This window comes from Exophiala spinifera (assembly GCF_000836115.1).
Source record: "Exophiala spinifera strain CBS 89968 unplaced genomic scaffold supercont1.8, whole genome shotgun sequence".
In the NCBI taxonomy this organism is placed as follows: domain Eukaryota; kingdom Fungi; phylum Ascomycota; class Eurotiomycetes; order Chaetothyriales; family Herpotrichiellaceae; genus Exophiala; species Exophiala spinifera.
The window spans coordinates 2423510-2446652 of record NW_015622520.1 but is presented as its reverse complement, the minus strand read 5'-3'; the positions used below and the strand labels follow the sequence as shown (position 1 = coordinate 2446652).

At 51.4% G+C, this 23143-nt stretch overlaps 9 protein-coding genes across 9 annotated transcripts; 5 read left to right on the top strand and 4 right to left on the bottom strand.

Moving 5' to 3' along the window:
- Positions 1-559: 559 nt before the first annotated feature.
- Positions 560-979, top strand: PV08_10945 (uncharacterized protein; the record flags this gene model as incomplete). Its single annotated transcript, XM_016385257.1, has 1 exon — positions 560-979. The coding sequence occupies one exon, from the start codon at positions 560-562 to the stop codon at positions 977-979; it is 420 nt and encodes a 139-aa protein (XP_016231859.1).
- Positions 980-995: 16 nt separating this feature from the next.
- PV08_10944 (uncharacterized protein) lies at positions 996-3359 on the top strand (the record flags this gene model as incomplete). The annotated part of the gene is made up of 5 exons (XM_016385256.1): positions 996-1113; positions 1162-1332; positions 1383-1407; positions 1463-2038; positions 2090-3359. 5 exons carry the CDS (start codon positions 996-998, stop codon positions 3357-3359), a joined length of 2160 nt encoding a protein of 719 aa, XP_016231858.1.
- Positions 3360-4487: 1128 nt separating this feature from the next.
- On the bottom strand, positions 4488-6902 carry PV08_10943 (uncharacterized protein; the record flags this gene model as incomplete). The annotated part of the gene is made up of 1 exon (XM_016385255.1): positions 4488-6902. One exon carries the CDS (start codon positions 6900-6902, stop codon positions 4488-4490), a length of 2415 nt encoding a protein of 804 aa, XP_016231857.1.
- Positions 6903-7331: 429 nt separating this feature from the next.
- On the top strand, positions 7332-7939 carry PV08_10942 (uncharacterized protein; the record flags this gene model as incomplete). The annotated part of the gene is made up of 2 exons (XM_016385254.1): positions 7332-7537; positions 7591-7939. 2 exons carry the CDS (start codon positions 7332-7334, stop codon positions 7937-7939), a joined length of 555 nt encoding a protein of 184 aa, XP_016231856.1.
- Positions 7940-7979: 40 nt separating this feature from the next.
- Positions 7980-9146, bottom strand: PV08_10941 (uncharacterized protein; the record flags this gene model as incomplete). The annotated part of the gene is made up of 1 exon (XM_016385253.1): positions 7980-9146. One exon carries the CDS (start codon positions 9144-9146, stop codon positions 7980-7982), a length of 1167 nt encoding a protein of 388 aa, XP_016231855.1.
- A 499-nt stretch (positions 9147-9645) lies between these two features.
- On the top strand, positions 9646-12696 carry PV08_10940 (uncharacterized protein; the record flags this gene model as incomplete). The annotated part of the gene is made up of 4 exons (XM_016385252.1): positions 9646-10376; positions 10456-10494; positions 10545-12489; positions 12538-12696. 4 exons carry the CDS (start codon positions 9646-9648, stop codon positions 12694-12696), a joined length of 2874 nt encoding a protein of 957 aa, XP_016231854.1.
- Positions 12697-13104: 408 nt separating this feature from the next.
- On the top strand, positions 13105-13761 carry PV08_10939 (uncharacterized protein; the record flags this gene model as incomplete). The annotated part of the gene is made up of 1 exon (XM_016385251.1): positions 13105-13761. The coding sequence occupies one exon, from the start codon at positions 13105-13107 to the stop codon at positions 13759-13761; it is 657 nt and encodes a 218-aa protein (XP_016231853.1).
- A 616-nt stretch (positions 13762-14377) lies between these two features.
- Positions 14378-17238, bottom strand: PV08_10938 (uncharacterized protein; the record flags this gene model as incomplete). Its single annotated transcript, XM_016385250.1, has 6 exons — positions 14378-14569; positions 14651-15838; positions 15891-16262; positions 16320-16351; positions 16398-16623; positions 16678-17238. The coding sequence occupies 6 exons, from the start codon at positions 17236-17238 to the stop codon at positions 14378-14380; spliced, it is 2571 nt and encodes an 856-aa protein (XP_016231852.1).
- A 1032-nt stretch (positions 17239-18270) lies between these two features.
- Positions 18271-22646, bottom strand: PV08_10937 (uncharacterized protein; the record flags this gene model as incomplete). Its single annotated transcript, XM_016385249.1, has 3 exons — positions 18271-18533; positions 18588-22422; positions 22479-22646. The coding sequence occupies 3 exons, from the start codon at positions 22644-22646 to the stop codon at positions 18271-18273; spliced, it is 4266 nt and encodes a 1421-aa protein (XP_016231851.1).
- Between the last annotated feature and the right edge of the window lie 497 nt (positions 22647-23143).

Sequence of the window (23143 nt, the reverse complement as noted above, 5' to 3'; positions counted from 1 at the left end):
CTACGCATGAGTGAGGTACCTCCATGGCTACTACGGTAATGAACCCCTGGAACACATACCAAAAAGACAGTGGAATGCGGCACCTCGATATACCGTCTCTAACCTTCTGCTGATTGCACTCTGGCTCGCACAGTCCTGCATATAGGAGGCACTTCTTCCCCGGTGCCCTCCTCGACGCTAACTTAGAAGAACTTAACTAGAAATGTGTCGATATCACATATGCGAACGTTTGAGCCAATTAAATCCAACCATGGGCACGTTACAGAGCTGCGATCACAGCCTCATCGCAGGCAATCGTGACCATCCGAAAGATATTGTGATGATAGCATTGCTAGGTGATCTGGCTTCAAAAGACTTGTGCAGTGTCCTTTCACACTACTCAACACGAACTTCTTCGCAGCGTTCGCCCTGTCCTAACATATCACGCTCAAATGTATTACGGCCTTGGCCTACACATGCGACACCGAGGGCACCTCTGCTCATCCTGCCTACTTCCAGTTACGGTGACGATTAAGTCGCCCTCCACGCCGGCAACCTTGGCCAACCGGGACATCACACAATGGATCCACTGTCAATGACGGCTAGCATTGTTGCCGTTTTGCAGCTCACATTGACCCTCGCAAGCTACATCAACGAGGCGAAAAATGCAACAGCAGAGCAGAAGAAGGTGGCAGTGGAGGCTGGCAATCTCTACGCCCTCTTGACCAGTCTGCGCTTTCAAGTTGAAGAAGCCCGATCCTCCGATCCTTGGTTCAATCAAGTGAAGCTATTGGGAGTTCCAAATGGCCCGCTCGACCAGTTCAAAGGCGTTCTTGAGTCTATGGTAGAACAATTGTCCACATCTAGGAAGAGAGACCAGGTCAGATCAGCACTATTATGGAAATTCACCAAAAAGGAAGTGCACGATGCGTTGGCTCGAATGGAACGATTGAAGACACTCATCACTTGCGCGTTGGCAAATGACTTGATGTGCGTATAACTGCTTTGGAGAGGAAATGGCCACTGACAATGGAAGGGCCTTATCAAAAGCATCTCATGACGATTTAAAGACGTTACGAGAACAGAATGCCCTGCTCTGGACGGGCATGGAGCGCCTGCAAGTCCTTGCGGATCGTAAGTGCGGTTACACCTGTTAGGTGGCTGGGCTAAGATATGTGACAGAGGAGCTGCAGGATAAATTGTCAAAATGGTTGAACATACCAGACCCATCTACCAATTACCACGCAGCGCTGCGGAAGCGACATCCTGAGACGGGGCAGTGGCTCCTTAACGGTCAACATTTCACAGATTGGAAAAGCTCGACATCCTCGTTGATGTGGCTCCACGGCAACGGTACGTCGCAGTTGCAGAAGTCATAATGCAGTACTAACCGGCTCTCTTAGCGGGCTGCGGCAAGACCATCTTAAGGTAAGACTCATGAGTGATGTTAGCACTCGTGGTCCTGGCTAACCGAGCTGACTAGCGCTGCATCGTTACACCATATTTTTCAGCAAAAGGAGTCTTATCCCGACACGATCGTGAGCTACTTTTATTTCGATTTCAATGATGCAGCGAAGCAGTCCTCTAGAAAGGCTATCCGATCATTACTATTCCAGGCTGCTCTTCAGGCCAACGACGTCCTTGGCGATCTTGAAAGGCTGTATCACAAATGCAGTAGCGGACAGCAACAGCCCGCAGAAGAGACCATCCATTCACTGTTTAGAGCCACAACTGATCGCCCGGGAGCGAAGTACATCATTTTAGATGCTCTGGATGAGTGTACAGACCGTGAAGACCTATTATTGTCTTTTATTCGAGAAGTGACGGCGTCCAAACCACGAGACCTCCATATCATGGTCACGAGTCGCCGGGAGAGAGACATTGAAGTCGAATTGAGTCCGGTTGCGGATCACAACATCAACATTCAAAGTGCCATTGTGGACGAAGACATACGTGTCTACATGCGCGATCGGATGGCCACAGACGCGAAGTTGAAGAAGTGGCCGGACTCGGTGCGCGATGAAATTATGACGGCCATGATGAAGAAGGCCGGTGGCATGTAGGGATCGTATTCTCTTCTGCAGTGCTCTTCCGACTAACGTTGGAATAGGTTTCGATGGGTCTTTTGTCAACTAGAGTCCATTCGAAAGTGTATCCAGCTGAAAGGACTGAGAGACACCCTGTCGTCTCTACCAAAGACACTCGATGAGACGTATAATCGAACACTCCAAAATCTCGAATCCGCCGAGCAGCTTCAGAACGCTGTTAAAGCCTTGCAATGGCTTTGTTTCTCGAATCGTCCTCTTCGATTAACAGAAATGGTGGAGATTCTCGCCCTAGAAACTGGAGATCAAGGGGGATTTGATCCCGAGCAGCGGCTTCCTGATCCGATGGACGTTATGGTTGTCTGTTCAACCTTAATCGTCTTCCTTCCCTTTGATACCAAAGAAATTTTCAGAGATGACGGTGGCATAGATAGCACCGTCTCTTTGGACGAGAGTGGCAGAGATGCTGACCGGATACAAATTCGGCTGGCACACTTTTCTGTCAAGGAATTTCTTCTGTCTCACCACTGTGTGTTAAGCCAGAGTTTTCGGCCACAAGTCTGCAACTCTATCATTGCAGAAGGCTGCCTGCATTACTTGCTCCATCTTGGTCAGCATGGACCCTTGACTAGAGAACTCGCCAGGCAGTATTCCCTATCGGCATATGCGGCGCAGCACTGGTGGCAGCACTTGCAGACCATCGCTGACACAATTGACGAGACGCTCCTAGAACTTGCAGTACGTCTTTTGACGGAAGTGGATGGCTCCCTGCTCGTATGGGTACAGCTTTACAATACTACTCATCCGGTCCTAGGGTTGGATCCATCGGTACAGGCAAAGTATATAGCGCAGCCTCTATATTATGCGGCCGCCATAGGTGTTCCTGCCATTGTTGAGATGATTTTGGGACGAAACGTCGATGTCAATGCGCAAGGCGGAGGCCTCGGTACTGCGCTACAGATGGCATCGTATAAAGGCCGCGAGACAGTGGTGCGAATGCTGCTCGACGCCGGGGCGGACGTCGAGGCGCAAGGGAGATTCTTCCCCACTGCGCTACAGACGGCATCGTATCGAGGCCGCGAGACAGTGGTGCGAATGCTGCTCGACGCCGGGGCGGACATCGAGGCGCTAGGGAGATCCTTCCCCACTGCGCTACAGTGGGCATCGTATGGAGGCCACGAGACAGTTGTGAAGATGCTCGTGGGTGCCGGGGCGGATATCGAGGCACAAGGGGGACGCTTCGGCACTGCGCTGCAGATGGCATCAAGGGGAGGCCACGAGACGGTCGTTAAGATGCTGCTGGACGCTGGGGCGCAATATCAAGATGAGGGCTAATGCGCGTATACGGCTAATGCGTTCTCGCTGGTATGTAGCAGACTGATCACCAAATGTACCTCTGACATTATTGCCCTGCATGTTGACACAAACCTTCCAATGACTGGCTCAAAGCTAGTTCTAGGTGAGTTTACATGGTTATCTCCAAGTTGAGGGCTCAGGAGGCCTATTCCAAGAGTGTGGCCACCAGGTGCAGGGTATTGTTCAACGAGGGAGACGCGTCGTGCGAGAAGCATCAACAGTCAAGAGGAGGCAGAGATCGGTACCTAGGGAATTGTGGCGGCTCTCGTAGAGCGTCCTGAGCCCCCGTCCGTGTATTCATTTTTTGGGGTGCCGGCTGAGAATCTGTGCCGTCGGAATGTGGATTTGTACAGTAAGTTCAGTGAAACCGCTGTCCGATGATTAATTTCAATATTTACAGACTTGAGCCGGGCCACGCGTGGCTTATGGAGGGAAAGATCAATCAAATAATACCAGATTCGAAGAATGAACTCCCGCCGATCTCTCTACATCAACTTAGGTGGAAACACTGCAACCCCGCTCAACCTAGGTAACGAACTGACTTGATCATTATTTACCTGGAAGGCGGACATCAACTAGTTAACACAAACGCACACAGCAGAGGTGTGAGGTGAGATGCCATCCATCCATCCATCCGCATCACGAGCCATCAATCATCTGAGCGAGAATACAACACCCCTTGCAGTGTGCTTGTACCTCAAGCATCCGCAATGCACACTTTGCACAGGGGGTGGGTAAGTGACTTATTGAGATGGCCTGGCTCATCTCAAACCTTTGATCGTGCAGAGTATTTCGCCAAAGTGAAGTAGGCTTGTATACCTCAGGTACCTGAACGTGGACCCCAAATGGTCATCATCCAGGGTAACAACGCAGTGGAGCGAATCGCAAAGTTGTTGTCGTTTACATTTGCTCGCTATCATATGCCCATTTCAACGCATGGTCAGAGGGGCAGGCGCTCTATGCTCTAATAACAAGAACAAACCAGCTAAGCTCAAGTTCTTCTCAAACACGCTCACGAATGCATCTCCAATCAAAAACAAAATGGTCTTCGTCTCAGACAATCACTACCCAGGTAAAAACTCGTACCGACGCTTCATGTTACGGCACTCATCGACCATATCTCGCCAACGTGTCCATGATGTTCTGCACGTTTTGTTGTGGCTGCTGACCAGAAGCGTATGCGGGTGCGCTGCCGTATCCTTGCTGTTGTGGCTGTCCAGAAGGAGAGAGCGGGAATTGGCCACTTTGGCCTTGATGGGCAACATTGCCAAGTAAACCTGCCATGTCAGTAGTCGGCGTTGCAGCCGGAGCGTTGGCTTGTTCTCCAGGCTGCCGGAGATTTGCCAACAGTTGTTGCAGATTTGCAGACGAAGTCGGCGTCACAGGTGTCTGGGGATGACCTTGAAATGGTGGCGGCTGTCCATATTGATACGGTGGTTGTTGCTGCAAGGGTGGAGGCGGAAACGGCGGTGGAATCTGTGGTGGAAACTGCGAGGGCGCCGGCTGATTGTACTGTGCTTGAGGGTATCCCTGCGCAGCATACTGGGCAGGCTGGCTGAACCCAAGCTCCTTCTGTCTGGCATGTAGGACAATATCCGCAGCCACTGGGATGTCAAGATCAGCATACTCATTGAAATTCACATTGGACGCGCCTGCAGATCGATCGAAGACCTGGAGTGGAATTCTGCTGTTGTACTGTGCACTTTGCGACAGTTTTACAACGGCCTGCACACCCTCAATAATCTGCCTTTTCACCACACCATTAAGTGGTAGTCGAGGACTGAGCCAGATGGTGGAGGCCCGAAGACCTTTGGCGCGGAAACCTTGCTCAATCCAAGTGATGAAGCTCTGCGCAACCGATGGTTCAAGGACTAACAACTGTACATCAGGAACGTCTCTAAGGTCTCTTCGAGGCAAAGGTAATGATGCTTCTTCGTCATAGCCTCCAGGAATTGGGGGAGGAAAACTTCCGTATGGGGATCTGGGTCCTCCTTCGGGTCCAAAGCGGGGGCTCTGTCCACCAGAACGATACTCATCCCTTGAGCGATATCCTCTTGGGGAGGGAGAACGTCCACGATAGTCGTCACGTCTATGTCGGTCATCGCGATGATCACTATAATTTCGTCCATAGCGGTCGTTCTGACGTTGATTGCCGCGCTCCGGAGATCTTGATCGGCGTCGCTTGTGTCCCTGGTTTTGGCCGCGGGTGTTCTTTTGTGGCTTTGAGATTTCGAGGTGAACCTTCCTCCCTCGAATCTCCACTCCTTGTTCTGCTTGAAGTGCCGCCTGGCACGAAGAGGCTTCCAGATATTGCACAAAGCCATAGGCCTGCTTAATGGAGATTTGGGCTAAGCGGCCATGCTTGTGAAAGGTATGGAAGAGATCACGTTTGGTCACCTTTTCGCTGGGTAAGTTGCCGACGAAGAGTCGAGAGCCTTGAGGAAATTTGTCCCAAATACCCTCGGTGACATAGCGTCTTTCTTCTTCAAGGAAACGATCATACAAGCCTTGCGTAGTGGGCGTCCACGGTCTCTCACTGGGGTCGGTCGACCTTGACAGCTCTGGAGGCTGGAAAGACTGACCAGGCACCTGAGGTGGCACATTTTGGGGCGATAGCTGGCTAAGAGCCTGGGGCCAACCAGGTGGAAACTGAGTGGCAAAGTTTTGGATCACAGACTGGGCTGACCCTGGGATGGGCGCTTCTGCACTGTTGGTTTGGACGGCATCATTATTCACGGGTTGATACTGAGCTGCTGCCTCAGCAGTGGAATGGGGAAACATTTGGTAACTGGGAGTTTCTGGCAAACCTGCATTGACTGGTGGCTTTGGGGGAAGACCTGGTGCAGGCGGCAATGATTGTGACCCATGATCGACGAACGATGTGGAAGTGGTTGGAGCAGAGGCAGGTTCTTGTGCAGAAGCAGCAGAAGCAGACTGAGAAATACTGTCGAGAAGTGACTGATAATCAACTCCGCCTTGACTAGACTGAGCGTTAGTTTTCACTGGCTCAGATCCCGTCACTACATCGGCATTGTTGGTGTCGGCCTGGTCATTAGTAGCCGGTTGACCAGGTCCATGGCCAAGATGGGGCGCCTCTTGTGGTTGGCCATGGATAGACGGTGTATCGTTTGCCGGTTGAGAAGATTGTTGGTAGGCTGCCCTGTTCGCGAAGGCCGAAAGCAGGCTGGACTCGACCGTGGGGTCATCCTGGGACTTTTGACCGTTGACATTCGGTGCGGGATTCAGATGCGCAGTTTCTTCCTCAGCACCACGTAAAAAATTCTGAACAGCTTCCCGCTGCTCAGTATTTGTTTCAGTCATAGGTCGCGCAGGGTCTGAATAAGGAGAAAACGTCTGATTCTGGGGGATATTGTAGGTTGCAGTGTCATTGAAGACTGGGTCCATCTGGTTCAGCAACACGGGGATGTTTGAAGGCTCGGGAATATGAACGGGTCGTGGGCTCTCTGGTGTCTGGGATCTACCAAAGCGTTGAGCTTCAGGTGGTGGGCTTGTCTCGCTCATTTTGAGGTGATGAGAGGCATGAAGGGCCAATCTCCAGGGTTGGGTTCAGGCTTGATCGCGGAGAGAGAGGTAAAGAAAGTAGGAAAGTCCAATGAGATCCCGTCAACGCACAAGGCACCCATGCAGAACGGACGGATCGAAGAAGCAGACAATGTGAAAGTGCTAAAAGATGATGAATTTCTTGTATGGACGAGAACAACTCGCATCAGGCTCCTTGCTCCCTCCGAGGCGCAGATACCATTTGAAAGCTGAGGAAGAAGAGCTTCGGCAAACTTACCCGATGGGTTTGAGATGGTCTCGCCTGACTTGCCTAAGGGAGTTCTGACCGCCGTCTGTCTCGGGCATGTTTCTGGACGTATTGAGAGTGGAAGTGGTTGCACTACTTCACATTGTTAATGTTGGACTCTCAGGAGGCCATACTTACTATCAATGCTCTCGTGGTGTCGGTTACCGCGGCATCTGACTACCAGGTCTTTTTACTATCGTCAGCTATCCGCCAAAGTTCAGCTGCCAGAGTACGACTATGAAGCTGCCAGGGCATGGTACAAGTCTTATAAGCCCACAGAGTCTCTTCTTGGTCTGGGGGAAGTGACCTATAGTCGATCCAGAGGCCCTGGAGGTCAGAATGTGAATAAGTACGTATGAGTATCAAAATGCCCTGTGCTCAATCTCCATCTCACGGTACCAGAGTTAACTCAAAAGCACAACTCCGCGTGCCTGTAGATGGCCTCCTTGCGTTGCTCCCTTCTGTCCTGCACAAGGGAATCCTTTCTTCAAGATACTACGCGGAAAAGTCCTCTAGTCTTATCATCCAGGCGGATGACAGCCGCAAGCAACAAGCTAACAAAGAGACATGTTACCGCAAGCTCAACGAATTGATTGTGGATGTATACAAGCACAACGTGCCAGGCGAGACAACGCAGGATCAGAAAGAGAAAGTTCAGAAGCTACAGAAAGCAGAGAACGAAGCAAGATTGAAACGAAAGCATCTGCAGTCAAGCAAGAAGCAATTTCGGTCCAAGGGTAGCTTGGACTGATATTATGGATTGACGTGTTCGTACTCAAGAAATCGAGTATCTAGGGACTGTCGAGTGATCGCAGAACAGATTCGGACACAGCTTTGATTCCTTCATCCAGATCAGGTATCGCAGCAAGGTTCTGCAGCCAGCCTTTCACCCACCCGACCAGTTCTGGACAGAGCGTCTCTGCTCTAACTTCCCTCAAATTTGCCAAAGCTTGTCTGAAAGCAGCAGGAAATTCGGGAATATTGGGCTCCAGGGAAACAAGAGGCAGCCTAATGTGACATGCTTGACTGTGCCAGTCTTGTGGCCAGTCCATCTTCAACTTTTCTTCAATGTGTGTTGCAATTTTTCGGCACGCTGGAAGACCTTCATAATCGACAACCATATCAAAGAAGTCAAGCGCAAAGGAGGGATCGTTGAACTGAGCCATAGCGGCGTCGAAGATCGCCAAGGGAATGGCTCCCTGCATGGCTGATGTCGAGTCGAAGGAATGTAGAGCCGTATCTGCGTTACTATCTCCTTCAGCATCCGGGTTGATATCCCTCGCTGTCAAACTCGGCAATTTAATGACGTTCTCGTCCTCCTCGACAGTCTGCTCTTGTTTCGGTCTGTCTGTCGAGATGCCCAGTATCTCCCGACGTGCCTGTATTTTGGCGATGTGAGACATCTCAAGTCTTCCGTATTCTAGCCACATGGCTCTTGACGACTTGCAAAATCTAAGTCCTCGTTGCATGTAACTTCTAGCCTCGGTCATGTCGCCATTTTCGTCCACAGCAAACTGCGCCGCGTATATCCACAGGTCGGACTTTCGAGGGTGCAGGCGCAGTACTTTTGCAAAAATCTCTTGCAACTTCTTGTAAGCCTTCTGTTGTCGGGCAAAATCAATTGCCTGCAGCCACAGACTCACGTCACCAGGGTGCTTCCTAGTTCCACGGTCAAAGACGAAGAAGATGCGTCTCTTCCCATTATGAGCTGTTGATTTGATTCCAAGTCTCTTGACTCTTTTCCGCCTCAAAGCCTCGACGTTGATCTCGAACTCGGCGTACCGTGCATAATCTGACGGCGTGGAACCCCTGGCGTTGATTTTATGCTCAAAGTCGGATCGTTTTCTAGTGATACTGGTGATTTCGTCTGCGGAAAAGATATTCTTGCGTTCATATTCTTTGAGTTCTGGTACAGATTGCTCAAGGAAAAACCGAGCCTTGTCACTAGCAGCCGCCATGCTTTTCGCAGAGTTTTGTTATTGCGGTGTGAGAGGCGTATCGCTCGAGCTGCACTGGACTTTGGATGTCGGTGGGAACTTTTTTTATTGTCCTGTTGGAGAATGATGTCGATTATCTCGCCCATCGGATCCACTCGATGCCTCCAAAACTTTTCGGTTGACCGCGCCTTCACAAAGACTATGGAGTATCGTATTTCGTATTAGAGCGCGATGTCTTACTCCGTAGTGAGCCCGAACGCCCCTGTAACGTCGACCAACGCGCATCAGGGGACACCCACCACCATTGCTCTCACCTGCTTCCTGAGCGCAGCTTCATTTTGCGGTTTTTTGTTCGTCCTCCGATTTCTTGTCACTCATTAATCCATTGTTTTCCTTTCTACAGCTCATGCGGCTTCTTCGGATCGCCCCTAGTGCTTCATAATGGCATCCAAGAAGGAAGGCGATGTGGTTTTCTCAGTTTGTGGCCCACATGCCATTGCGTTGCGTTGATGAAGCTAACATGCCTCAGTTCAACGGAAAATATGTTTCTTGGGCACATACTGTTGTCGCATATGCCGCCTTCGTTGGCGCCTTTATAGTCGGCGTTTCTCTCCACTACCACAAAATCGTGCAAAACGAGCACTATGGCTACCCCGACGAATGGTTCCCCTCCGTCTCTGCGACAATCGGCGACCGATATCCTGAACGGTCTGTCTTTATGGTCTTTATCGCTATCACCTCTGGACCACGCTTTGTTTTAGTTGGACTGTGGTACATACTCACGAGGAGGCCAAACACGAGTTTACCCGGGATCATAGCAGCAACCGGCTTGTTTAGAACATTGACATGTGGAGGTTGGACATATGTGACATCCACGGATGATCACGATTGGCATGATATCTTCATGATATCCTACCTAGTTGCAACATTGCCATGGACGCTGGGTTGCCTTGCGTTGAGCCCTCCAAATCCTACTGCTATCAAGTACAGAAAGGTTTTGGCTGGGCTTTTCTTCGGAACTCTTGTGCCACTTGTGTACTGGTTCATCCAGCACAAGGTTCATAAGAGGGCTGGTGGTAGGCCTCCCAATCCTCCCCTGAAGTCTTTATCTGACAGCAGAGCAGCATACACGATCTATGCATTCTTTGAATGGTCACTTATCTTGTTTGACGTCGCCTTTGACGCAGTCACTGCCCTTGATTTCCAGACATTTGAGCTTGTGGTAAGAGACGTCAAGGGCCTCAGCAGAGGGTACGTGCAGCTGCTCCCGAGATATACAAAAGTACGACGAAGTAGAACCATTGCTTGGTTGATGACTGACGTTGGATAGTGATGCCAAACTTCTGAAAGAGTCGGTGAAAGAGAAAGAGTAAGTTGCTATAGGCCCGTCATAGAGCGCTCCAGCTGATGACCCTGTAGCCACGATAGTTCCCTTATTCAAACATCTACATTCGAAGGACCTTACTACTGGCCTGCTATACTCGACGCACTAGCCGAGATCCTCCACGGATACTTCTTTTGGTCTATCCTAACCTCTCTGGGATTGCTTGTGTGGTATTTCCCACTCTGGCATATGGGAATTTCAGGTTACGAAGTCATGGTCATGTCTACAATTTCCCCCTTGATGCTTGGAGTTCCTTTCATCAGGTCCCTTTGCATCAAATACAACCGCTGGATCCACATGTCTACCATGGCCGGTCTTCTGGCTTGGCTTGTGAAAGACCCAGCAAATCGATTGTTCACGGTTGGCTTCGCCGTGTGGATGGGGTGTCTGGGATGGTCGGCGGAATGGTATGCTGAAAGACGCAATTCCGCACGCCTCCAAAGAAGAGTTCTTGCTTGGAGTATTGGGTTGATTTTGTCCAGCATCTCTAAATTCGCCAACCACACTAACAATCCAGTTTGGCCTATCCTCCATGCAGGCATCGGAGGCTGGAACAAGACGGCCTTGCTAGCAGCCATGTTTGCAATCTGGAGGTCAACCCGCCCAGTGACAACTAGCGGAGGCGATTTTGTCCCGCTCAATGCTAAGAAAGGTTCGAGTTTGCTGGCAGGGCTCGGATTTGGAGGTCTCATGTTTGCCATGCACTCTCTGCTTTCAGATTCTAGCACCATGATCTTATGGGTCTGGGAAGGGTATCCTGTAAGAGGACCACTAGCAGCGCCTCACGGGGCTGTCACCTTGATCTGCATGAGCGCGGGCGTGTTCTTTGGTATTGCTCTTCCTGGATTCTTTGCATCCTGGACCGCCTTTGGCTTAGGCGCTGTTGGCGCAGCCTTGCTCACCCTCTACAGCAACTGGACCGGATACTATGGTGGCCTTCTCCTAGCCTTTTACATTATGGGAGTTGCTCCAGTCATCATCTCGTCAGCCGTTCAGCACAACCCAGCCGCAACCTTCGGCTTCGGATTCTTTTGCTACAATATTATGGTCCTCTTTCATGTGTGGGTGGTTGCATATGCCTTTGTGCCAGGTGGACCACTCGTGAGGGAACACACCGACTGGGTGATGATCACTACTATATTGATGATCGGTGCGGGCGTTTTCTCGGCGCTGATCACCAATTCTACGCATAAACAGAAGTCTACGTCGAGCCCGCGAGGACGCAAGCAAACGGCTTACTTCGTCCACATTCTGCTCGCCTTGCAGCTTCTGACAGGCTCAATTGCTTACCTGCGATTCCCTACCAATGACTACACCCCTTACCACAGAGACGAGAAGTTAATTACTGCCGGCATCTGGACCATTCACTTTTCCCTTGACAATGACATGTGGTCCTCCGAGCGGAGAATGCGTGATGCCATTAAAGAGTTGGAGCTTGACGTGGTTGGCTTGCTGGAGTCCGACTTACAACGTATCATCATGGGCAATCGTGACACCACCCAGTACCTGGCGGAAGATCTTGGCATGTATGTTGATTATGGCCCTGGACCCAACAAGCACACATGGGGATCAGCACTGCTGTCGAAGTTTCCAATCGTCAACTCTACACACCACCTCCTCCCCTCTCCCGTGGGCGAGCTGGCACCCGCTATTGAGGCTACTTTGGATGTGTACGGTACCTTGGTGGATGTTTTCGTCTTCCACTCGGGCCAGGAAGAAGACCCGGAAGATCGTCGCCTGCAGTCCGAGTATCTTGCCAAGGTTATGAAGGCTAGCCCTCGACCCGCTATCCTGCTCAGCTACCTCGTGATCAAACCGAAAGAGGGCAACTACCACACATACGTGGGCGAGAAGAGCGGTATGCATGACATCGATGAGAGCGACTGGGATCGATGGTGCGAATATATACTGTACAAGGATATCAAGAGAGTTGGATATGCTCGTGTCAGCCGGGGCACTATTACAGACACAGAGATCCAGGTAAGCTCAGCACCCTTTTCGGAAGCTTTGGAGACTAATGGAATACAGGTGGGCAAGTTTGTGGTTGGAGAACCCGCGTCTTACACGAACGAGAGGATACCGGAGGACCAGGTTCGACCAGGAAGAAGGTTCCCTGCGCTCTTCCGTGGCGAGGGAGTTCGCGGTCATCGATACCATGTTTTCGATGAGCCGTGGTATTACGCATAAAAGGACAGGAAAGGGGGACTGGGCACAGTTGGAAGTGCCTGTTCCGACACTTGTACAAGCAGACAATGAACTAGAGAGAAAAGCAACCGGCCTGAGTTATTATTCTAATTACATTGAGCCAACCGGGAATAGCGCGCTTTTGTTGCCAATGTCTTATCGTTATCGCCGGAACAATGCGGGGAATCTGTGACTCAGGTGGAACGTGACTGGGACGGGCCTTGTGCTGTCCTCATCCTGCGTCCCATCTCTGCCTTCAGTTTGTCCCGACCTACCAAGGCACTCGTACATGTAAACCTTTCACGAGGCATAGTTGATTTCCTTCCGGGTCACCGCAAACAGCTGGCCAGGGGACGGACGGCGTTGTCAACTCATTCATCTTCCACGGAGCATCCCGGGTGTCACGTCACCATGGCCGAGCCATCTGCACCTCCACCGCCTGGGTCGAGGGCCATCAAGATCCCGCTCAACACGAACCCAGAGTACAGAGTTCCCGGGCGTCGACGTCGGAGCGAACGCTACATCAAGAACGCCGAGCGGGCCGAGTCGTCGGACGCTGGATCGTTGTCGCTGGGGTCGGATCAAGAGTCGGCGTGGCCCTCCTACAACTCAGCCGCCGGCCAGTCCGTTGGGCACCGTTTCCGAACGATGGTCTCTCCAGGTCAAGATCAACTGCCTCCCGTCTCGAGCCCCGCGGACAGTATCGACTCGACTCAGCGCAAGGACAAACAAAAGGCAGCCTACCCTGCACCGAGCGCCACGGCCGCAGTCTTCAGTCAATCCTCGTCACCTCTCGGCCCGTCCATGCTAGCATCTGGGTTGTACAAGTCCATCAACCTCAACTCTCTGCACGACGACCCAGACGAGCCTCCGAGACTGATCACCTACACCAAACACAGCCAAGGGTTCACCTGGAACGACGAACTGTTCCTTCCCAGCTACATGCTGGGACGCTACGGAGATCGAGGCCGTAAGAAGCAGTACGACGGAGACTTTGGGGACGAGGAACACTGCCCTGTGGCTGAAATCTTCATTACAGACGAAGAGGCGGAGGCCATGATACCGTGAAGCATGAGTCAACCAACAACACTTGATCGAGGACAAGCAGGGTTGGTGCATTACGGATCGGTTTGGGGGAGGGCGGAGGGGGAAGATGGTACGAAATACAAGGCGTTCGGGCGACCGAATCTATACAGGGTTATGCCTCGATACTCAGCGGGAACATGATTATCCACGCATTATACGCGTTGACAGGGAGTCAACAGGAAGGACTATTTTCTTTTCGTGGGAGTTGCATCGAGGGTTGTTGAGGAATGGCGCTTAGGAAACTCTCAATGGGGCTGCGATTGAGGTTGCGGTTGTTTCTGGATGATTACATATTCGTCGTCGCTATGGGAATGGAGTTGGACTTGGAGTTGGAATTGAAGTTGGCCGTAGGTAATGCACAAGAGAGGCTTCTCAGCTCATATCGTAGTACGCTACAGGATTAGACATCTAAGGCAAGGTAAGCCATGGTAGCTGCTAGGATTGGCGTGGCGTTTGCTCCCTCTTATCAACATCGATTGCATGTCTGATAAATACAACCCTATTCGACACATGATGATTAGTACTGTACTCGTACCTCCCTCCCTCCCTGAAGTAGACACGGATCCCGCTCTAACTTGAGGTATCTACTCGTACATAACTACCTTGGCCGGTCCCCATAACCCCTGTTCGATGGCCCGGCGGACAGACTCCACAACGTCGAGACCGGGTCGCTGAGATCGAGCATCGAGGGGTAAAATAAGCCTCGCAACCCGCCATTGTCCAGGGCTGCAGAAGTAGGAGGAGCACTAGAAGCGTGCGCATGTCTCCGCCATGGTGGCGCAGAGGAGCTCTGGAGAGAAGAGGAAGAAACAAGCGATTCATCGTCAGCTTGGGCTCGATGCAGGGGGGTTTGTTTCAAAGGCTCGCTTACCTCTGGTGGATGGTGGCGTGCTGCGTCGTCTTCACCCGAGAGTGGCGGCCACTCGTCAGACGTCGGTTTCGGACCACACAGGGCGTTGTCGACTCGCCAGTGCCCGTCGAGACGACGAGGGACAAAACTCCGTCTCGGAGCGTCGACTACCCCATCTCCACCGCCTGGACCTTGTCCGACAGACTCCGCCGCGTCGTCGCCGACCATAATAGCCTCGTTGATGTCGACGACTGCAGTGTCTCCCTCCTCCGACCTTGACGTCGGTGAGCTACCAGCACCAGCACCAGCACCAGCACCGGCCGTAGTACCGTCGGTCCAAAGATGCATGGGCATAGACACAGACAAGGGGAGAGGAGATTGAAACTTTTTCAAGATCATACCTAGAATATCACCGGCCTTGTAAGCTTCGATACTCTTATCGCGACTCTGGCTGAATATATTTGCGCTGGAGTCGAGCGCCTTCAGCATTTCCGCAGTGGTCGGCCCGTCCAGGCCGCGCTCTTCGCCCCGGCCTCGGCGTAGCGTTATGCATAGTTCCGTGCTGACGACCGTCGCTGCGAGGAGGAAGTCGTGGATCGTCAGCGAGGTCTGGTAGTCTGTCAACGACCTCCTCCTGCCCCCGACCAAGATCTCTTCATTCTGTATGGCCTGGAACCTGAGCATCGTCATGGCGGATTCCAAGCATACGCGTCTCGAGTAGGCGTACGTGCCGCTCGATCTCGCCACTTCGAGGTACCTGCTGTGCACCACGCAGAGGGACTTGTAATGCAGATTTGCCAGGACGTAGCGAGAAAATACCACCTGCAACGGGTCGGCGGCTTGCTCGGCAATGGCGTGGATCTTGTAGAAGTCGGGTACCTTGTCGTAGAGGCTTCGAAGCCTCTGGTCGATTTCAAAGACACGTCCGTACGACGGATGCTCGTCCCTGTTCATCTCCTTGAGCGCCCGTGCAAACCCAAATGCGAGACGTGTCTTTGAGAGAAGATACGATACAGGTGTAGGCTCCGTGTCCGCGACGGGAGGCGGTACGACTTCGCACCCCCTGTGGAACCTGTGGTCATCGTAGATGTTGAGCGGGAGACTTTTTTCGAAGCCTTTAGTCTTGACCATCGAGGGCAGCCCGGCTTGGAACGAGAAGAGTAGATCAGCCTGTCGGACAAAAGCCCACGAGCGACGCCTCATCTCTGTCTGCGGAACGGCTAGTTAGTTTCAACCACCGTAGAATCGCACATCAGCGTACATGGAAAGGAGTCATTGGCAAGGACGGCTGGTTCTCCTGATGATAGCCCATCCTCATGGCTAATCGTGATATCATCCCAGTCAGAACCCACGTCGTCGACTTGGAATCGCGGCTAACGGTGTATTCTGAATATAGATGAAGTATCAGGGCCTCTATGAGATATTCATGAGGTCGGGTATAGTCGGCCAGAAGCAAACAATCAGTGAGACGTTTCCGAAAGGTAAGTCCCATATCGTGGCACTTTCCAGAGTATTCGATGGGCTCATCGCCTTCGCGGATCCAGTCATTCATCGCCACTCTCAACACTGCGAACAAGAGCGCGATCCAGACGATGGACGTTTGACCGCCTGGGTCCGCCCAGTATGCCTCGTACTGGTTGTATTAGCGGCAGGTTGACTACAAGGACCATGTTGGCACAGGTCCACTCACCTGCTCACGGAAAGTCGGTTGATGGAGAATGTCTAGAAGTGTCAGCCTTGCCGATGATGACTGCATGGATAGACACACAGAGCCCCGGGTCTAGCGTGGAGAAATACCGATCGACCATGAGGTCACAGAAGTATTTCGAGGGTAGTTGCGAGACTATCTCAGACCTGCTCGCCGTCCTCGATGAACCGAAAAGCAGAGCCGGTCCGGGATCATAGGATGTACGACCCATGAGCATAGATATCCTTTGCAGCTGCTCGTCATATTTCTTTTGCTGGGTTTGGACGTGACCGCGGACTTCAGCAATCTGCAGAATGGTCAGAGAGAAGGATGGTCCGGCATCATACACATCCGTATTTACCTCGTTCAATAGACGGGCCCAATGAGCCTCATCGATTGACAGCGACTTTGGGTGATGTCCGTCGATCTTCAAAGTTCTTACTGAAACGGGGTCCGGTTCGACCACAGTCTCCTGCCCGGCATGGATTGTCAGGTCGATATCTCCATGGTGAACACGAGGGGCTATGACCCGAAGAGCGGATCCGTCAAGTCGATCTGTCTGGACACAGGCTATACCAGAGCCGGCGCTGTTACCGCGAGGGTTCTCAACAAACTCAACGATAAGCCGCTCTAGCCGATCAATCTTTCTCTGGAGCTGTTCAGGATCTCTCGTACTCGATTGTGGACAGTCGCGGAGATTGGGTTGTCTGCTAGCATAGGTGCAAGCGACGAGCTCACCGCGACGCAGACAACTTCCGCACGCAGGAAGATTTCGGTCGCATTTCAACCTAGGAGGGGGCTTCTTAGTCTTGAAGGTCTGGGCAGGCCAATGTGAGTGCCCACTTTCGATGCCTGCATGGATAGCAAGAGACAGGTTTCCGCGCGCGGCGAACTCGATTTGACGGAGCCTCACAGCCCTCATTCAGCGCCATACCGGGCGAACCGGTGGTGATGGACAAACACTCATAGAATAGATGAGCGATGGTACCCTGTCTTCTACGTCGAATGCCGGCAATTTTGTATGTACGACAGGTCCACGGTCTAAACGCAATTGTTAATCCGTACGAGCAGAATGGATGTCGATTCTGTGTCGTGCAGTTCGGACTTAAGCCTGGTGGTCTGGACTTAGTCGGAGAGACAGTAAATCCGGTTCCACCAAGCAAGGGGTCGAGTCGAAGAGACTTTGACCGCTTCGGGCAAGGTGAAAAACGGGGTATCCGAAATCCATATACAGCACTAGAATTCACCATTATCCCTTCACCTAAAAAGGATGACCAGACAATTGAGAGGATGTTGAAGTTCTCCTGGAACGTTTCTGTCTTCCATGAGTCAAATCACCGTCAAGCCGGCCAAAATTGTAAGGTCGAACCCAAATTCTGGACACGAAATCACGACGAGGTTGTCCTTCTTCTCTGACAGCGACTGATCATAGTTGATCATGGATCATGGATCTACGGAGTACAATATAGACAAAGAAACACTGGGCACGTGATATGGAACGGCTCCGAGAATCGCCCTTACGGTACCGGCAAAATCTGACGGACCGCGGCCGAGGTGTCTTTCGAGGTATTTGGAGGAGAGACAATGCCCAACGCAACCCCGACTACAGTAAGATGGTGCAGAACTCCCCCAGCGAACAGAACTCCCCAAGGGAGTCGAACGGTCGAGAGCCAGTACCTCTTATTGTAGAATCACGACCAAAAAGCTCTCCCGGGCTCGGCCATGCAACCAGGATGCGAATTGAGGATTTACTGGCTCCCACGCATTAGGGATCGGAGATGAGGGATTGTCAGTCTGGCAGCAGACTTGTGACGAGATCTGGGCCAGGAGGGTACGGGAGATATGGTAAATGTATTGTAGCATTTCTTTTGTTGCCGAGCAAGGCGTCCGATAACTAAAAATCTGTATAATACAACTGTCGCAGTGACCAATGCTCTGCGCCTGAACCAAATTCTTATCTCCTGGGCATTAGACTCGCCGAATTCTGCATGTTCTGGAAGATCAACTTGAAGCCGTTGCACAAATCTCTCATGGTAGGGTATGGCGTCTTCATGAGTTCAAAACCTTGCGGAATGACTCGTACGCTCCAATCCATAAGTTTGGCCTTTTGTCCTGCCTTGAATACCAGGTGAAACTGTCCTGGCCGCTCCCTGTTGATGCAAAACTGGTACATGGATCGTTTAGGGTTGGCGTTGGTATAGGTAGTCAGCCACTCCTCTGTTTGACAGTTAGCCATCTTCGTTGAACTTGCGTAGACACTGAAGGACATACCGAGTTGAGCCTTGGACTTGTTCTGGAACTTCTCATTGCCACACATCTCGTCCACTTTCCGAGCCATGGCTTTGACATGCGAAACGATTAGTTCGTCCAAGTCTGAATAGTTGTAGCGACCACCAATTCTCAGGGTCCTACCCAGTGAGAATTCGTTCTCTTTATCAAGTTCCAAGACATCAATGTGTTGGAAAATACCATCAGCCACTTTCCATGTCACTGCCAGATGGTCGTTTCCTTTAGAAGAGGGTCGTATGACAACATCGCCACGATTCTGACTGCCCAAGTACTCTTCTGCTTGTTTAGCGTTGAACGGTCTGAATAAAGGATGTTTGATTACACGGGTCACACGACTCCCTGAATCTGCCTTTTCTTCAAGCAATTTCTTGTCTGCTGCTTCTTCACGGTCGTCCCATTCATTGTAGCCCCGATCGCTCTGGCTGTACCTCTTAAATGGTCTCTTGAGTTGATCTTCTCTCAGACTGACTGTCACCACAAAATCTTTCCGATTAATCGATGTGATATGTGCCTGCACTGTTTGATGGATGGTGTACAGTTGTTTGGGTGAGACTCCGCTGTCCGCCCATTGACCATCCTCGACGACGGCGTCTAAGCCGCAGTCTAGTTTGCCCTCAACGTGGAGGTCACTGATGCGCTTCAGTGAGATAGGCACATTCATTCCCTTCTGCAGAGATTCTTTCGTTTCACCAGTCAGCATTGTGAAAATTTCTGATTCGCCCAAAGCGCTGCGGAAAGGGTTTCGTAGTTCCTCGTATGGTTCGTTAAGTTCTGCTCGGATGTTCTCCAGCGTCGTACGCTTCTTTGAATTGAGGTTCTTCTCCAATTGCTCCGCATACTCTTCTAGAACAAGGTCGTTGACACGCTCTTGTGCCTCCTCGCGGATCAATCGTCGAACTATGGCGCCGGGCCCGCCTTCGCTCCGCTCAGCTTCGATATCTTCTTCATCAAGCTCAAGCGCATCGGCAGCCATCTTGCGTGCTATGTCGTAATCTTCGGGGTGAACACGGGTTGCATCCAAATACTCGGCCTGGGGCTCTTGCATATCGAAGTGGATGTGAAGTGTCGAGGCGGCGTTGCTCCAAACTTTGAATCCCATGGCAGGGTGATTATCATTTACCCCCAAAAGGTCTTCACGAGTGCTGACATACCCGCCGTTCAGGTGTATAACCTTCAGCACGTGCGAAGCCTTTCTTGGTCCAAGGCCAGCAACGTACGGCAGCAGGTTTGCCACCGAAGAGTCACTCGCAGCTTCATTGATGTCCACTCCGACCATGTTGACGATATCGACTAGAGCCATATCTAGCTTGCTTAAGAGCTTCTCCTGGGGTAAAAGATTTTGTGCAGGGTGAAAGCTGAGGGAGATTAGGTCTCGGCCGAGCGCAGCATATTCCTTGAGCGGGTCTTGCATGTACTTGGCAAGAGCCACGCAATATAACGCCAGAGGGGGAAGTCCTGGATGGTCCGACTTGCCGCGATCACTCGATTGATACATACGCGCGACCTCATCATTGACGAGAATAACCTCCAACAGCTCGGTTCGGTCTCGGTCGTCATCATCTGCAAAGGTAGGGCCTCGCAGATCATGGTTCTTGACCACGGTTGTAATATTGTCAAGTAATTTTCGGGTGTCGGGGGTCCAGCCTGAAATTCCGATGACCTCAGGTTCTCTTCGGCGTATAACATCTATAAGTGCTTCCACATCTTTCCCATCAGGAATGCCGCGTTCTCGGTCCCCCGGGCCAAGCTCTTTGAAACGTCCATGCTCAAGGACTCTGCCGTCGTCCGACACATATGACCAGTAGATAGGATCACGCCCAGGTACACCACCTCCATTAGATAGTGTGAGTACTCGGGGCGTGGTACCTTTTTTCATGCCCCGGGGCTGATACGGGGACTGGTCCAGTCGTGTCGTAAATTCCTCGCGGCATTCGGTTCCGATAACATTCTCACACTGTTCCTTGAGATTTTCTTTGACAAGGCGACCCATCAACTTCATCACCTTGTCTACTGCAATGGACACAACATCGCGGCGCTCAGCGTTCCAGGCATCCGCGGCAGTAGAGTAGTTGTCGGTTTCGATATGTTTGTACAATTGCTTTTTGAACGCCTCGGCGTTTTTGAATCGGACGTCCACATTCACCAGACCTTCTTCTTCTGCTTTCAACATCTTCAAGAATAGATCGGGCCTCGACCAGAAAGCGGCAAATTCCTGGTTTCTGAGGTATTTGAATTCGTAGTATGGATGTTGTTCGTCAATCTTCCGGAGACCTTTATCAGTGCGGTGGCAGTCAATGACTCCTTCGGCGTAGATGCTTTTCCTGATGAAGCCTCGGAATCTTGGGCTCATGACAAACTCTTCGATGAACATGGACTTTGCTGCTTTCATTACTCGAGAAGTGGTGGGAAATTCTTCGTCGGTAAGCGTATCTGCCATCTGTTCCGGACCGTCGGCGGGGTCTTCTGTATAAATCCGAACGCCTTCCCTGGCAACATTCTGTGCGAATGCGTCTGCGGATATGCCAAATGCACGGACGAGACCAAAAGCCTTCGAGGTGCGAATCTCTTCGTAAATGGTCTTTGTGGAGGCTTTCTTTTGAGACATGTTGACTCCATTGGACTCTCCATTCGAGGTCAAAGCTAGGTCTTTGAGCTGAGACGCATATTCAAAGTAGAGGTAGTCCTGCAGGTCTTGAAGTTCTTCCATCGTGGCAGCGAGTGGTAGCATCTGCTGGAATGTTTTATCCTCAGGAACATTGGCCGCTCTCAAATCCTGGTATGTCTTCTGTAAAGCTTGTCGCTTTTCAATCAGAGCACGGTATTTGAGATCATGCTCAAAGATCTGCCATAAGTCACGCTGAACAAGGAGTCTGGTAGCATCGGCAACGGTTCGCGGATTCCCGTCTTCATCTCGACCTACAACCTTCTGCACGACGTGAAGGAGGTAATCTTTGCGATTCTGAAATATAAAGGGAACCTCGTAGTCATCTCGCACTAAAAACTCCAAGACATGCGCAATTGCACGTCGAAAAGGCTCGTGCAGATCTGAGGAGAAGTTCTTTGTTGGGAGCATCAGTTTGGATATCCAGGCTGCTTCCTCTTTGAACTCATCCTCGGTCAACTCGACATGGCGATATGGTTTCCTCGCAAGCTGATGTCTTTCTGGTTCGTCGGCGTACTTGATCGTGTTGTCTTCATCTGTCAACATTTTTTCTGCCAGTTGCGAAGGCTCGAAAACATCTTTGAGATCGAGATGCTTATCTTTGGTTGCCTCCTCTTCGTCGGCCTCGTCTTCCTTTTCGAGGGCGAAGTCATAGTCGGTTCCATCGCCAAAGGCCGCACGGAAGTCTTCTAGCGCACCCTCGTCGAGACCGGCGACGTCTGCGATTCCTAGATCTGGAAGGCCTCTCCGATTAGGTCGTGCAACTTCCTCATCCTCACGCTGACGCTGTTGCTCCTCGTCGGAGAAGACGTCCTCTTCAATAAAATCATCAAACTCATCCTGCAGTCCACGACGGTCTGGTCGACTTCGACGATTGTAGTCAGCGGTCTCATCTTCCTCATCTGACTGTCCGAAGATGTCATTGACCCCGGATGGTTGTGTTGCATCTCGATCTTCACGAGGGCCTCGTTTCAACCGCTTGAACTTAGGCTCCGGCACTTCTTCCGCAGGTTTCAAGCCGATCAATTCTAAGTCTTCCTCGTCGAGGCCTTCGTCTTCACGTTCTTCTCGGCGGCGTTTCTTGCGTTCGCGTCTCCGCTCCCTTCGAGCCTCTTCTTCATCCTCGTCCTCATCGACAATGAACCCTTTCGCGACCTGGAGAGCAATGTCAACACAGATGTTCGGAAATGTGGCGCACAACAATGCCCTACCTCAGCTGCAGCCTCTTCGTCATCGTCGTCTTCTTCCTCGTCAGATGAATCATCAAAATGGCCATTCGTTCCATTTGACGTTTTCCTCACTTCACCAGTGTCCTCATCAAACGATTCATCGTCTTCGTCCTCCTCATCAAGGATGGCGCGATCGTCAATTAAATCCATTGTGATCGCGAGATGAACACAACAAGCTGCTGGGTGAAGGTAGCCCAAAGGAGAAGTCGCGCAAATTGGCAAGAGAGAAGAGCGCCTTGGTCACTTTCACCTGGACAAGTGGAGGGTAGCAATATGAATGTACATGCTGTTGTCTGGGACAAAAGTCAAGGCGCAGGCGCTCTCGCCTAAGTTTCCGTTTACCGAACTTTCCAAGAATGCTTCTACAGTCTACCGTAGAATTGTCTACGGCGGGGCATAGAATATTGAGCTGCAGATGCCTCCTCATTCACAGTTCACAAGCAAATCGCTGGCGGCATGGGAGACCATGTTACAATTGTAGTCGTGGCGGTACAAGCCTCAAGGAAATAGGCGCCTTCGCTTGATCTTCCACTAACCACTTCATTGGCGAACCGTTATGGACTACCATCATTCTATGCAGTGAACTATTGATCACTTTCTGCCTGGGTCTTCTTTCAGACATTCCACGCACGCGTTTATCGTTCCAG